Source organism: Ursus arctos, unplaced genomic scaffold (assembly GCF_023065955.2).
Source record: "Ursus arctos isolate Adak ecotype North America unplaced genomic scaffold, UrsArc2.0 scaffold_23, whole genome shotgun sequence".
Classification (NCBI taxonomy): domain Eukaryota; kingdom Metazoa; phylum Chordata; class Mammalia; order Carnivora; family Ursidae; genus Ursus; species Ursus arctos.
Genome location: NW_026622908.1, coordinates 44,827,085 through 44,842,751, shown reverse-complemented (window position 1 = coordinate 44,842,751; position 15,667 = coordinate 44,827,085). Strand labels below are relative to the sequence as shown.

Here is a 15,667-nt window from a genome sequence, read left to right as displayed (position 1 = left end):
ACGTTACTGTTGTTAAGCAGAGATCAAAGCCGGGCAGAGAATGGGAGCGGGAGGGGGGGGCGGGCGGGCGCAGGGGGAGGGGGCGCGGGCTCCGAGCGCCGGGGAGCGGAGAGGGGCAGAGCCCAAAAGCCATCCCGGAGGCGCCGCGCCTGCCCCGCGGCGGAGTTGCCCCCGAAGCCTGGTTTTCATAGAAATGCAAATCGGCCGAGGCTGCCTTTCTCCCCGCCGTGGAAGAGGGGTGCAGGGGTGTCTGCCGTCCCCGAGTGGGTCCCCCGGGATTTGGGGGTGGGTGGAGGTGGCTCTGCAGGGGGGACAACTGGGGTGGGGGGGCGAGCAGGCCACCCGCAGCCGGGGGAGACCGCATGGAGGGGGGACTCTGGGGCTCAGCGACACCCTATATCCGAGCCGGGAGAATGGGCGCATTTCCGAAAACGCCACGAGGGCACCCACGGGCGGAGAGGCGGCCAAGGGACCTCAGCGTCTACATCTTCTTTCATTTTCATTAACACGTGTTAATTTCAGGAACCACTTAGCACTCAGGGACGCGGAGCAGAGTCCGCGACCCTGGTGGAGGCTTCGTTCCCGCGCCAGGGGGGGTCGTTGCAAATGCCCGAGGGGGTATCCCTAAGCCATAAAGGGATTTCAGCCTAGCATGTGCTCGCTCAAAAAATAAAATAAATAAAATAAATGCCCGAAAATTCCAGCAGCAGCCCAAGATGGTGGCCAGCATTTCCTTCATCCTGTCCTCCGCCTGGGGGATCTGCCGGTCGTCTTCCTACCTTGGCCAATACATCCTTTCAGGGATCTCCTATTCCCCCCAGCCCCCCACCCCATCCCGGCAATTTAAGAGCTAGAAAAACGCCCTGAATGGAAGGCTGCAAAATAGTGGTCTCTGTCCTGACTTATTTTTTAATAATAAAAAAAATTAAATCGCTGGAAATATTAGTCGCTTCTCTTGCCTGTGACAAGACCACCGGAAGCTTTCTAATTGGTTTTGTTGGGGGTGTGGACATCTCTGCACATTTACAATTAGCCCGGGGCTGCATTCGTGAGCCTGTGGGGGGATGGCAGGGGTTGGCAAAAATTAGAACAACTCTAAGTTAAAGGAATGGGTGTTATTGATCTGGTTTTAAACAACATCTATATATATTAGTGGTTTTTACGAGAGGGAACCCAATGTTACCGCTCCCTTAAGAGCCATATAAAAGAATATAGAAAAGTGGGTTTTTAAAATTTTTTGTTCAGGTTTAATCTCTTTGGTGACTTTTTTTTTTTAAATAAAAGGACATTTTGCCCAATCTCAACTTTTTTTGATAAGTTTTTACACTACTTGCCCCCAATTAAGAAAACCGTTCATTTACTTCCCTCTGAATATAGTCTAGCGTCATCAAACCGCCGGATCCCCTAACAGTAAAGGCTCAAAGAAAACGGATGAAAAGCCCCCTCCCCTACGCAAGGGTGCACGCAGCAAGACAGACACCCCCCTCTCAGGGCTGATTCTTCCCGCTCCCCTCCCCCGCCGGGAATTAGGGTTACTAATATTCCGAGTCCAGGAGGGTAATTACCCCCGCTCACGCCTCGGAAGCGGTGGGTGGCCCGAGCAGGGAGCGCCCACCGCCGTGTCCCCCTCCCCGGGCACCCAGGCTCCTGTTGGCCCCGGACACGCCGGTGCCTCGTAGCAGCAGCAGCCCGCGCACGAGGGCGGCCCGGCTACTTTTTCATTCATAAAATCCGGACCGGGCGGCTGCCCCGATGATTTATGGGGCTGCGCGCTATCACCGGGCGGCTGCTGCCCCGCAGGGCGAGGGCCGCGAGCCCCGCGGGCGCCCCGGCCCGGCCCGAGGCGGCCGGCGACAGCGAGGGGCAGCGGGTCATAAAGAGGCTCGCCCACTACGGCAAAACGGGCTCGGGGTCCGGGAGGGAGCTTCCCCCTAACCCGGGAGAAAGACAGAGGAAACTGGAATTAGCATGAGCCAATGGGGGCGCGGCGCTGTTACTAGGCGGACCGGGCAGATCTTGACTAGGAACTTCGTTGATTTCCCGGCTCAGGGACGGGCGCAAAAGTGCAAGCCCGGCCGGCGAGCGTGAAGAGCCGTCCAGGAACCCGCGGGGGAGGCGCAGGAATTTGGGGCCTTGGCGGGGAGCGCCAGCGGCCCAGCCCCCACCCCGGGGAGCCTAGATACGCGTCCCTGGAGCTGCAGAGGGGGCCGCCAGCCCTGGGCCCTTGAGGGCGGCTGCTTCTAGGAGAGCCCACGACGCGTTTTTATTTTAAATTTTTTTTCCAAAGAGAAAAGCAACTCTTAAAAACTTTTCTGTTGCAGTTTTAATTTTACAGTGCCTTTTAAAAACCCACCACGAGGCAGGAACTGCGAATTCTGGGGTCATTTAAAGTGCTCTGCGCTTATTTCTCGGTGACCATGTGGAGACAAAGGGCCAGCGACCCAATCGGGAAGGCACTAGTTGGTTGGAAAGAAAATCCAAAAGTAACTTAAATCACCTTCCCGCTTTCATTGCCGCCCACCCGTCCCCAGGGGAGACCGCAGCCGGCCGGGGCGGATCTCCGGCCCCGAGAGGGCGAATTCCGCGGCAGACGCGTTTGCCACCGTCCCTGGCTGTGGGAACCTTCATTCAAGGCGGGGGAAGGGAGCGCGTTCATTCAGGAACCGGCCCGCCGCGGCGCCGACCCCTGCACGCACTGCGGCTGCGCACCGCCCGGCCGGGGACTTTGGGGAGGGGGCGCAGGGCCCAGTGGAGATCTCCTACTGACCTCGACCTCCCGCAGCCGCCCACCCCACACAGGACCGGAGGGGGCGCACCAAGGTGGGGTCACCTGCAGCCGCATACCGGCGGCGACTTGAAAGCACTAAGCCCTTAAGTCGCTCAGGAAAACGCTTCCGAATGCGGGCCGCGGGGACCCGGGGCCCCCCTTCCCCCACCCTGCTCGCCTCGGGAGCTCCTGGAGGTGCACCCACTGCAGTAGCTCCGCCAGGGCTACACGGTGCGGGCCCCTGGCACTCCAAAGCTGCGGGGAGCCCCGGGACGAACTCTGGATCCGGCGCCCACCTGGGACAGCCACACGCTGGGAACCCGGGCAGCCGCACCTCCCACCGTCCCAAGCCACGGACTTGTTTCCGCCCCTGATCAATGAATTTCAGCCACACACAGACCAACCCCCTACCCAAGCCCCAATCATTGGCCTGGCAGGATGCGGGGACGGGACACTCCTCCCCTAGCTCCGAAGGTCTTGGGCAAGGTGTGCCCGGAGTTAAAAAGCAAACCCCAACAGGTGGTGCGGGGGTGGGGGTGGGCGACGGCTCCTAACTCATCTAGTTTCCCCAGGGAGAAGGTGCACTCTTAGGGGGGAAAGCATCTAACTCCTTGAACTTCGCCCTCAAAAAGCATCGCCTGGTGCCCTGAGCAATATGAAACCCCAAAATTCTCTAGGAATTCCCTGGCCTCTTGGCTCAGGCCCCTGGCCCGACTCTAGCCAAGAGCCGCAGAGGGGGCGCCCAGACTGAGCAGATAACCACCTCCAACCGAAGCAAAGAAATCGGTTGAAGGGTGGGAGTAATGACCTAGGAGGCCAAGTCCCATCCGCGTCTTCCTTGGCCAAGCTGGGCTGCGGCCTACTCGAGGCGGAGCAGACCCCGCCCCTGGAGAGCGCGCGGAGCGCCCCAGTGGAGACTCGCGGGAGGGGCCTCTGTACCCAGCCCGCCAGCTAGCTAGCTGGAGCTGACCTTTCCGGAAGAGGGGCCGTGCTAAGTCGCTGTGGGCTCCCGCAATGTTCCCTGCCCTCCTCCCGGTAAGGGCTCGACGCCCCCTCATTCGCCTGGAGGATTGGTCACTCGATCCCCATTCCCGCGCTTTCCCGGAGACTGTGTTCGGGATGTGACCACATCCTCGTGCCTGCTTCTTTGTGCCCTTGGAACGCCCGAGAGCGAGAGAGGTTCCATCCTTCGCTTGGCCTCGGGGGTGGGTGGAGGGATGGCCGGGGTCTTTATTATGGGGAACCTCCGCGTTCTGGGGCTCCACACACTTGCCAAGAGGGGAAAAGCAAAAGGAAATTCTTTTCCAGGTGCAGGGAGGGGGGTTGCATACCCAACGCCCTACACCCCTGATTTTAGGCCCCTTGACCTCGTGCCGTCGGGGCTGGTGGCGGCAGTCCCGGGTTTAGACCTTCTAGGGAGTTCTGGGCGTGCGGAGTCCGAGGAGCCCGACAGGCCGCGCTCTGTCCTCAAACCCCTCCAGGGTGCTTGCGCGGGGCTGGACCTACTCCTGCGAGCCCCGGGCGATTCAGCGGAGACTGCGGTACGGTCCGATTGGGTAGAGATGGGAGGCGAGGGCGCGCGCCGCGGGAACCTGGGCCTTGGCTCCTGAGCAGCGCGCGGCCGCGCTGCGCATTCCGCACATTCCCGCCCGGCCTCGGTTCCGCCGCCACGTGGTTGCTCTGAGAGCCGCGCTTACCGTAAGGCTTAGAGAAGGCGCGCACTCGCTGCGCCCGAGCGCGTGCGGACCTCCCAGGGTGCGGGACGCGGAGGCATGGTACGGCCACCCTGCCCGCGCCCATAGATTGAGGTTGTTGCTGTTGTTGTTGTTGTTCTTGTTGTTGTTTTTAAACGATATAAGGAGAGTTGTGCTGCTGGAGTAATGACATTCGTTTGTAAAGGCAGACGGGAAGCATCTCAGGCCCCCTTATTTGTAATTAGGTGACTGTCTATCTGAGGAACAGGAGTGACCATTATGCCTTCCCAGCGGTGACAGAGCTCAGAAGAGGAGCTGCAGCTTCTTACCGGTTTCTTCTCCTTTTCCTTATTATTCAGAAGCAGTGGGTGGCACAGCCCAATGCCCTGCACAGTTGGGAAGCCCAGTCTGGGAAGTGCTTAGCTGGTAGGAAAAGGCCCGATAAGCTGGCTACAGCTGTTTTTTGACAAGTCCTGAAGGGTCTTTTTCTGAAGATGAGTTCAAGGTAATAAAGAGTTGAGGACATCCGGGGATCCTGAGCCGCTGACCTTAACCAACAGGATATCTGCCTCTGCCCCTGGATCCCACTGGTGCCCACAGGACCCCGGCTCCGCCAAGGTCCCCCAGGCTGGGAGGGGTGAGAGGAATTCCAAACGCTGTCCAGATATTGCCATCTCTCGGAGTGGAGAGAGGGCTCACTTGCAATCATCGAAGTAGGGATGGGGGGGAGGGGGTGGAAAAGGCTACTGGGAACACAGCAGTACCAGCACCCACCCCCCCAGGTGAGACATGCCCATTTGCTCAGAATCTGGGCTACTGCAGGGTTTGGAGAGCAAGCCTCCACTCATGGACCCATCCTCATTCCTCACTTCTCCTGCAAGTTACCCTGCCCCCGATCTCATCACTGTCGAAACAAACCCCAGGAACACACTTGGTGGGTGGGGAAACTGAGGCACTTTATCCAGGCTCACACTACTGGCAACCGTGATGTCCCATTGTCTCAGCCCTTAGGCCGTACCTTCCTCAGTGTTCATGGGCACTGTCAGAACCATTTCAGGGCCCTTTGAAGATGATAAGGATAATAATCTATTTTTTCAAGAATTCGTGCAAAACCAAGGCATTTTTTCCGGAAGTCAGGAAGTTTGCAGCCCTATTTGTGAAAGTGCCAAGAGTGTCACCTACAGACCTGCATCTTCCAGGAGCTGTGCGGTCTCGGGTAAATCTTTGTCTTCCTCTGTAAAATGGGGTATGACTTCACTCTTCCCAAGGCCACGGAGCAGAGTAATTAAGGTAATATGTGTGAAGCAGTTAGCAGCAGGGCCTGGTGTATGTCAAGGCCTGTTCAATGTATTCATTCATGTATTTGTTCTCGTGCAGAATGAAGGCCATGTGATGCACGGTGTATGTGGAATTGATTAAACACTTCAGTTTATATTCAGAAAGAGGATTTTTAAAAATGGCTTTCTGGTCTATAAACTTGCTTTTATTTGCTGACTTCTCCTGAGCTGTCTGTGGAGGTGAGATTTAAATCCTAGAATGTATTTTGAAATTAAAAAAAAAAAAGTTGAACCACATTAAGCTTCGCTTCTTCCTTCTCACCCTGGAAAAGCGGTAAAAAGGTTTATAAACTAAGTCCACTGGGGCGCCTGGGTGGCTCAGTCGGTTGAGCATCGGAATCTCGATTTTGGCTCAGGTCATGGTCTCAGGGTCCTAAAATCCGCAGCCCATCGGGCTCCACGCTGAGCATGGAGTCTGCTTGAGATTCTCCCTCTCCCTCTGCCCCTCCCCCTGCTCACGCACAGGTGCACGTGCACTCTATCTCCAAAAAAAAAAAAAAAGGTAAGCACATGAATTAAGGGCACAAGTGTCAATGCAAGGATGAGGGACAGATATAAAAGTGGGGGGGGGGGTTTCTGCTGCGTCCAAGAGGGCCGATACCCTACGGCTCTGCTCAGGTGTCTGGATAAACAGAGTTTGTGCCTGTCATCCCATCGCATAGAAGGAGCCACTCTCTACTCAAGGGGAAGGGGGGAGGCAGTCCCAAGTGAAACTGGCCGAAGGTGTGGGTCAGTGACACGGCTGCAAGCAGAGGCACGACTCTCAGGAAGCCATGGGGCTCACCGTGGGAGCCCGTGGCCGGGGCACAGCCTGGCCTCAGGGTCTTGCTGCAGTTAGGGGTGGGGAGGGTGGGGGGAGGCTGGCTTAAACGTTTAGCTATGACTGGAGCTTCGTGGGGAGAGAGGGCTCCTGGACCTGCCAGCCTGGTGGTGCAGTCCGTACCCCGCAGGCACTGATGAGGCGCGGGGCCGGCTCATGGGGGCGCCAGGGCAGCCATGTGACTTGGGAGCCAGTAGGGAGACCTGGAGAGGCTGAGAGGTTCAGGGAGGGGCTCCTAAGCCCTAGGGGGGTAGGCATTGGGATTAGGACCCCGAGCTGGGTCCTAAGTAAAGAACTCAGTTTTACATCCAGCCCCGACTGGCCGCAAAAGATTTACTAATTCCAAAGAGAAGGGGTGAGGCGGGGTGGGCCAGCCGAATGCTCACCCTCCACCTGGAGCCTCAACCCTTCCTCAGCCCTGACAAGACCCCTACGACAAAGGACCACACGAGGGAGGGGGGCCTAAAATGACAGACATTTATTGTGGAGGTCAGAGTCCAAAATGAAGATGCAGGGCCTTGCTCCCTCCGGAGGGGCTAGGGGAGGACCCTCCCTGCTCCTCCAGCTTCTGGGGGCTCTGGGCTCCCTGGGCTGCTGGACGCACCCCTCCAGCCTCTGCCTCTGCCCTCACGTGGCCGCTCCGCTCTGTGTGCTCTCTTCTTCTGTCTCTTACAAGGACACTTGCTATCGGGTTTAGGGCCCAGACGGGTAACCTAAGATGATTTCATCTCAAGATCCTTCACTTGATTACATCTGCAAGGACCTTTTCTTCCAAATAAGGTCAAATTCACAGGCTCTGGTGGTTAGGAGGTGGACATAGCTTTTTGGAGGACACTGTCCAGCCCACTAGGGCTTGGGAGAGGGAGAAACTTGGGATGTGCCTCGTAGCAGCAAATCCCTGTGTTTGGTTTGAGTCAGGCCTTATGAGCTGTTTAGGGGCAGGGAGACAGGCCCCAAACATGAGTGAGTTACGGTGTCTGTCCTTCAGAGGCTTCCTATGGGCACCTGAGAGATAATGCCTGGACAGCTGGTTTTACGCAGGAGTTCATGGCCGAACGGGCAGGTGCCTTCTGCAAGCTACTGTCGTCCTTGTCTTGCTCACTCCGCTCCGGAGGTAGACGCGCAGAAGTCCCGAGCAGTCTGATTGCCATTAGCTTTCTGATGGGGGTGAAGAGAAAGGCTTCACCCAAGAATGAGGAGGGTAGAGAATGAACAGGCAAAGAGGGAGGAGAGAATGTTCTAGATGTTGGAACAGCACAAGACAAAACCCTGAAGGGAGACAGTGCAGGGTGTACACTTCCCTCAAAATCGAAGAGTCTGAACTCTGCCAGGGTTTCACTAGTGCCAAAGCAAAGGGGTGGAGAGTGTGGGCTCCAGAAGCAGCCCTTCCTAGTCCCGGCTCCCCAAGGCCCATGCGTGGGACCTCCCCCTCTCTGAGCCTCCGTTCCCTCACCTGTAAAACCCATCATCATTAGCAAAGACCCACCCTGAATCCCACACCCCGAGGACTCATGAGTGGGGGTGAAGCACACCTCCTTCATTAGGTCCCAACCAACTCCCCCTCCCATTTATTTTAAAAATCAAAGGCTTATATGAGCAGGGTTGATATTCCTCCAGCCAAAGGGGAAATTGTATGTGAAGTTTTCCTTTCGTTGCCCTGTCCTGGGCAGGCATCCTTCCCTCTGTCCTCTGTGCTTTTGGAGTTGTCGAAAAGCAACAGGTCTCGAATCCCCTTGTGGCTTGTCCGGTGAGCGCCGCAACTGTAAGGGGGAGGCCCCCAAGGGAGGGTGGGGGGCCCCTGGAAGAGGAATCCCCCCTTCCCGGGCCTCACCCACCCCTGCCCCTGCCCTTGGGTTACTGGCCAGCGAGGCCCAGCCCAGATTCCCTGCCCCCAGTGAATTCGCACACGAGTTTCAAGGTCATAGAAAGAGGCTGTTTGGAAAGAAGAGATGAGAGGTGAGGATGGAGGCAGGAGGGTAAGAAGAGGAGGGGCAGGTGGGGAAGTGTGGCGCCGCACCTGGGAAGCAGCCCCTCTTCTCCTGCCCAGGCTGAGCCCAGAGCCGGGAACGGTGCCCGGTACAGGGGACGGCAGGGCCGTGACAGATGCTGACTGAGTGCTCCCACCCGTGCCTTCCCAGCCACTCTGGGGACAGTCTCTTTATCCCCATTTTACAGATGGGAAAGTGGGGCCAGTAGGGTCCTGTGGCCATGGTGGAGCTGGGATGCCTGCTGGCTCACTCTAAAATTGGGGGGGGGGTGGAGGGAAGAGGCGAGTGACGAAGCACCTGGATATTGCAAGGTTCACTCTTCACACAACGCCTTTATTGAGATATAATTGACATCGCATGAAGCTTACCATTTGGGGCAGACGAGCCAGTGGTTTTAGTGTATTCCCAGAGTTGTGCAACCATCACCAAGATCTAACTGTAGGACATTTTCCTCACCCCCAAACAAAGCCCCGTGCCCGCTGGCAGTCAGGCGGTTCTCCTTCTCCCCTTCCTCTGTCGGAATCGCACTGTTGTGAGCGGTCTTGAGTGAGTTCATGTGGACGCGTTCCCACGTCCCCTGCGTCGCCGGGCCCATCCCGAGTGCACTCCAGCTGCGGGGAGCACCTTGGGGCTTTAGCTCTCTGGGACCCAGGAGACCTGGGACAGACCTGGACGCTTTCGGAGAGATTCTCTCAGCCGTTTCCCGCCTTCCGACTCGCCCTCGTCCGTCCTTCGGTCTTTCCTCCTATTCCTTCTGCAGGGAGCTCATCAAGTCTGGACCCACAGGCACTTACAGGGGAAGATTTTTTGCTGTGACGTAAGAATCTCCGTAGGAGCAGCACGTGGCCCAAGGAGCCGTGTGAAGGTCAGGGCTCCATGAAGACCGAGAGGAGGGTGGGCATTACCAGCAACCCTGGCAACCACGTCTGTGGGGTCTCAGCTCTGACTCCCACCGACTCAACCTACCTTTAGCGCCCCAGACCTAACTCAGGGGCTCACGGAGAAAATAATCTTAGCCATGCGTCCAGACGCTTTTCCCTTCTCTGTCCCCGCAGGAACCCCAGGGCAGCTGACTCACCCTAGGACAGAGCGCTCGTGACCGCACACCCTCTGTGGTTAGGGGGTTGGGGGTGTGTTGGTCCTGTCGGCCCCCTGATGTGTGTCCTGCACCCCAGCCGCGGGCTGGCCTGCCCCATGGCAGACAATAAGAGCTGGCCCCATGACATCAGAAAGCTCAGTGGGGCTAGGAGCCCAATCTCCTCCCTTCCCTCCAGCGTCCCTTACTCCACTCGGGGACCTGAGTCTCGTCTTTTGTCAAGGGGGGCAGCTGGAGAAGGTGGTCCCTCCCAGGGCCAGTAGAGGCTTAGAGCGAACCTGCCATGTGCCTGTGTCTTCCCCGTTCCCGGGGCTTCTGCTCAGAACAGGCACCATCCCTGCTCCCAAGGAGCCTGCCTTCCAGCCGGACACATGGGCATGACCCTGGGCCCCCAGCGCGGAGTATTACAACAGGGCAGTGGCCGGTGCCGGGGAGCAGGAGCTCCCCCCTCCCCGGAACACGGCCCAGGCTGTTGACAGGTGTATTAGTTATCTACTGCTGCGCAAGGAACGAATGCGACACAGGAGAAGCTTGGTCTCTGGAGTGGGGTGGGGGTGGGGGGCCAGGAGGCTGCAGGGAGTTGTCAGCGGGGCTGCCTTCATGGGCAGGCGGGAGAGTCCGCCTCAGGCCTGGTGCTCACACACAGATAGCTGCTCTCGTCGGCCCCAGCCCGGCCGGCCGCAGAAGGGAGAGCGCATCTCATTTTCGGGTGTATCCGGCGGTTACTGTGTGCCCCTCGTCCTGCTGGCAACCCATTTGCCCCGCGTCTTAGGAGGCAGAGTCTGGGCCTCTCCTGCTCCTCGGTGGTCACCACGCAGTGCCGTGAAGGCCTGGCCTTGCGTTTCCAAGCAGTGTCTCCTCGGGGGCCCAGGAAGCTCTACCCAAAACCCCAGCCTTCCACTGCTTCATCTGCTAGAAGAGAGGTCCTGTGAGGATCGAGGCCATGACTTGGGGGGCTGGGGCCAGTGGCCGAAAGAGTCCCCTGAGGATTCATGTGGCCCTTGGGAGACACGTGTGTTGCTTGATTCAGCCGTTACTGCTGTCAGAGCCATAAGGATGCCTCGATGGGAGGCAGGCCTAGAGAGCGCCCCAGCCCTGGACCAGCGGCGGCGTTGTCTAGATGGAATCCCGTGGGAGAGGTCCTCGGAGAGGAGGTCATGTGGCAGGTACCACCGTGGGGTCCTCTGATGTTCATTTCCTTCCCGTAGACACAGAATTTTTAAGGGCAGTCGCTACTCAGCCAACGACACTTCCCGGCCTCCCCCCCGCACCTGGGTGTGGCCGAGTGACCAAGTCCCAGCCAGGGGGCTGTGGGTGGAAGTGATGAGGGAAACATCTGGGTCGTGGCCTTAAGACGCAGGGGCACGTGGCAGAGTTGCGGGCTGTGAGGTTGACGTACGAAGGTCGGTTGCTTTTCTATATTCCAGCAAGGAACAAGTGGAATTGGACATTAAAAACACAATCCCACTTACCTTAGCACCCCCGAAAGTGAAATACTTAGGGTAGGTCTAATACGAGATCTACATGGCGAAAAGTCCCGAACTCTGAATCGTGAAATCAGAGAACAAACCAAATAAGCAGAGATTCACGTCCACGCACGGGGAGCCACTGTGTGGTCCCGATGTTGGCTCTCCCCAGTGTGGCCTGCAGAGCCAGTGCAGTGACAGTCCGAGTCCCAGAGACTGATTTTGTGGACGTTGACCAGCTGATTCTGTAATTCGTGTGGAGGCAAAGGACCCGTCATCGCCAACACAATGCTGAAGGAGAACCAAGCTGGGAGACAGACGTCACTCGAGGTGTAGCTTTCCTATAAAGTCACCTCCACCTCGTAGAGCAGAGCCCCGTTACTCTAATGGTCCCCGGGCTCTGTGCCTGACTGCTCCCTCTGCCCGCCCGCCTCGCCTGACACACGGGAGGGCTCTCCCTCCTGATGCCACTCTGCGCTCAGGGGCCCTCTGTGGCTCCCCAAGGCCTCCTGAAGACGTTCTACAGTCACCAGCCCCGCACTACAAGACCATGTGCCTGAGTCAGCTTCCCCCTGACCTCCCACTCATCCCCGTAAAATAGCCACTCCCGTCGTTAACGCCCACCACTCCCCTATTTCTGCCCTTGACCTTCAGCTGCCCTGTGCAATGGTGTCCCCTGCCCCCAGGTGCATTGCACCTTGGCCTTCAAAGCAAGACACAATCAGTGCGGACTCTGAAGGGCCTGCTCTGTGTTCAGCTGCACCGACCGGCTCCCGCTGCGCGCCTCTCACTCGGCTGGTTGCTTTGTGCAGGAGTTCTGTCCTACGGAGTGACCACCCTGTTGCCTTCCACCACATCCCAGCCTTCCCAGGAGCTCATGGATGGGAGAGACCCCCCGTGGCTGGCCTCCCAGGGAAGACCTCTCTCAGGAGTCTTCGGAGTTTGGGAAACCAGCTCTGAGCTCTGACACAGAGGTGGGCTGCAGGGCAGGGATGGGGAGGGGGGTCCTGTCTGCAGAGGCAGCTCTAGGAAGTCAGAAAAGCACAGAGGCTCCTCTTGCCGAGGGGCCCCACACAGGAGCACTGGGGCCGCAGGAGAGCCCCCTCGCAGTGCCCGCCAGCCTCGGGTGCAGGCAGAGCCGGCCCCTGGCCAGGGCTCTCAGCGTGGGTATTTGTTGTTGTAGACTCGGGCTTTCGATGCACAAAACCCCCTCCAAAGAATACAGAGAGGAAAATTACAGGGAGACTGCCCAGGAACTCTGCAAAATTGGGAAAATGAGCGTGCTCCCCGTAGCAGAGCACGTTGGCCCATCCCCTCGACCCTGATTAAGGGGCACTGGTGTTTGTGGGGGCGTTCAGCAAGAGGCCTTTGATGGGGAGACAATTTTGTGGCTTCGGCCTGTAATTTGGATTCGCGGGCTCAGGCACCGTTAATGTGATAAACTTGCAAACCTCCGACTGCGACCCGCACAGACAGCCATCCATCCCGGAGCAGGGCAAACGCTCTGGCCCGGAGGCCGCGCACCGCCCCCGGGGCTGGGCCCTTCCATGGCTGGCTTTGAAAATCTGGAAATACAAGTCATTGGTCTCGTGTACCACTTAGTTCTGAACGCACACTGCTGTCGACTCTCATTTTTGCTAGACATTGGTGTTTGAGATTATCTGCGTCCTGGGCAGGACGAGAACCCTCCCCTCTCTACCCTACCCTGGGGTCCGGCGCGTTGTAGGGGCTCCGCACAGATACGTTGGACCAAGGAATGAAGGAATCAGCCAAGCTGAGGGTGAAAAAGATCTGTTTTTGGCTTGAAGAGAGAGTGGTGCCTGCAGGCCAGTCCAGGTCAGGCATTGGCCCAAGAGATCTCCCTGATGGTCAGGGTCATTTGAATGTCACTGGGAACACATGGACTCTTTCTGGCTTCAGTGTGTTTCTCTTGCTTCCCCAATCACCAAGGTCAGGCTGCTGAGAGAGAGAAAGAGAGAGAGAGAGTGTGTGTGCTAAATGTTGGGGGGGGGGGGATTGGGAGGAAGGAGGAAACGGTTGGGGAGGGAGAGAGAGGAGGGTGGGAGTGGGGTGGAGGAATCAATATCCGGCTGTGGGTCCCCACCCTCTCTTTGTCCCTGCAGGGTCCCCTGGGCCTGCATTCACCACCGTTGCCCTCGAGAACGTCCCTCATCCGTTGGCATCTGTCTAGTCTCTGATGCTCTGGTTTTACACCTGTGTTTCTCTGGTTCAGCTCCCCTCACCCTACAATGGGACCAATGTGGGGGGTGAATTCCCTACTCCCTTCCATTGGCCTGGGAGAAGATCAAAAATTTGTAAGCAGGAACACTTCCTAGGAAACAGAAGGCAAAGAAGCCCACAACACAGGAGACTGAAAAAGACATGAATGAGTTTATTTGGTGCAAGTTTCTGGTCCCGACTCACAGTCAGATCTAATCAGGGGTTGGTCGGTTAGCTGAGCTGACACCATCGTTGGGGAACCAGGCTCTGCCTCTTCCCCTTCCTAAAGGTTAACAAAGATACCCGAACATCCAGTGCTAAGTATGCTTTCCGGTTTGACTTTGGCAGGCCATGTGATTTTTGATAACATCTCTGGTTTTCCCAATTAAACAGGGACCCTGAGCAACGGCAACGGGGAAACTGGGCTCCTGTGAACGACCACAGCACTCTCTCCTGCTCAACTCTGCACAATGACTTTAAGAAGTGGAAAAAGCCTGCTTAGCTACCCGCCCAATGAGAGAGGACTTAGCTTCAAAGCATTCTTACTAAATACAGCTGAATGCTGGGGTCAGTTCAGGTGGTTTCAAAGTTTTGCTCTCATAAATAACGTCTTTATACAAAAACACTTCTCTTATTCTCTGCTTCCCAGCAGCTTTGTGTTCCGTAAGAGGTCAATAGTTATCATAAAAGGATTCTGAGGTCAAATCCATCGGGTAAAGGCTACTTGCTCTTAGAGATATGCAATGCACATTGCACGTAAAGGCACTGAGAAGTCCTGCAGTACAGAGCCACGCTTGCTTGTGACCAGAACACTCTTTTTATGTCACATCGTGGGGCAGGTTTCCAAAAAGTTTACTTGGGAAACACTATCTCGGATCATATTTTTGAAAGTCATATAAAAGAGTACAAATAGCTTGTCTTTTCTCCTCAGTAGGAGAAAAAGGGCAGTCAGAGGACTTGTCAGACAGAAGCAGATTACAGCAGGCACCGCCAGCGTGTGGAGGGGCACTGTTTTCCCACCACTCCCCCACACAGGGTCCCACCACTTTGTTTCTTTTTGGCTGGATTCAGAGCCCAAATAATGATGCTTGCATATTGTTTGGTGTTTTCTTTTCTTTCTTTTTTTTTTTTTTTAAGATTTTATTTATTTATTTGATGGAGAGAGACAGCCAGTGAGAGAGGGAACACAAGCAGGGGGAGTGGGAGAGGAAGAAGCAGGCTCCTGGCGGAGGAGCCCGATGTGGGACTCAATCCCGGAACGCCGGGATCACGCCCTGAGCCGAAGGCAGACGCTTAACGACTGCGCTACCCAGGCGCCCCTGTTTGGTGTTTTCTTTTTTTAATTGCTAGCGATAAGGTTTGCATTTTCCCGTGTGCCTATTTGTTTTCTGAATTTTCTGGTGTAGACATTGTACTTTCTTTTTCTCTGATCGCTTGTAAAGTTGAAGCTGGATATAGCGATGATTCCTTCATAGACCTGGAGAGTTAACCATCTTTATTTGTGTTTATTACTTACTTTCTACAGGCTGTTGCTCTTTTTGCATTTTATTACCCATATGATTATGTAAGAAGTTAATTTTTTTTTTTTTTTACATATTCAAGCCTCTCCATCTTATCTCCAATGAGATGCTTCCCCCGCTTTTTTTGGTCAGAATTTGTCTCCTTTGCATTTGTCTCCTATTCTGTTTTCCTCTAGCTTGTCAAAGTGAATCTGAAAAAATGAAACATGTGTTTTCCCAACATACAAGTAATACATGTTTCTAATGGAAAATAAAATAAGAAAAAATTAGGAACAAAAAAAACCCCACCTGCAATCTCACCATCCAGATCCATTGGTAATACTTTTTGTAGCTCTTTCCAGACTTTCCTCGGCATTTACATACACATTTACGAATCTTTCGAACTTTAAGTTCTTCAAGCAAGCACACCCGTGTGCGTGCACACACCCTTCTCCCTCTGTGGTCCTTTCTTCTGACTGCTTCAAGAGGAATTTTGGAATTTCAAGGGAAATTTTAGAATTTCACCGTGAATTTATCATATTCCTAAAAGTATCGGTAGGAAAATCTCTGGGCTTTCCTCCATCTGATGGTGTGCAGGGAAACTGGCTTTTAGGGAAAAGAAGCCCCGATTTGTGGCTTTTGCTGATCTCTGTGGTGCGGGTACGCCACGGGGCAGAGCTCAAGCGCTGCATGACCTCACCAACGGCTTGTGAATTTCCTGGATTTTTAGCCATCAGTTCCCACATGTCGGCGGGACCCCCTCGTCACCGTTACCACGCT

At 55.9% G+C, this 15,667-nt stretch overlaps 1 protein-coding gene across 1 annotated transcript in view; it reads left to right on the top strand.

The window, feature by feature from the left end:
- LTO1 (LTO1 maturation factor of ABCE1) overlaps positions 1-14,415 on the top strand; it is a 42,268-nt gene extending 27,853 nt beyond the window's left edge. The window contains exon 4 of the mRNA XM_026482978.4: positions 13,782-14,415. Within this exon, the coding sequence (XP_026338763.1) occupies positions 13,782-13,890 (109 nt within the window). The 3' untranslated portion in view covers positions 13,891-14,415. The remainder of the gene's footprint in view (positions 1-13,781) is intronic.
- The last annotated feature ends 1,252 nt before the right edge of the window (positions 14,416-15,667 follow it).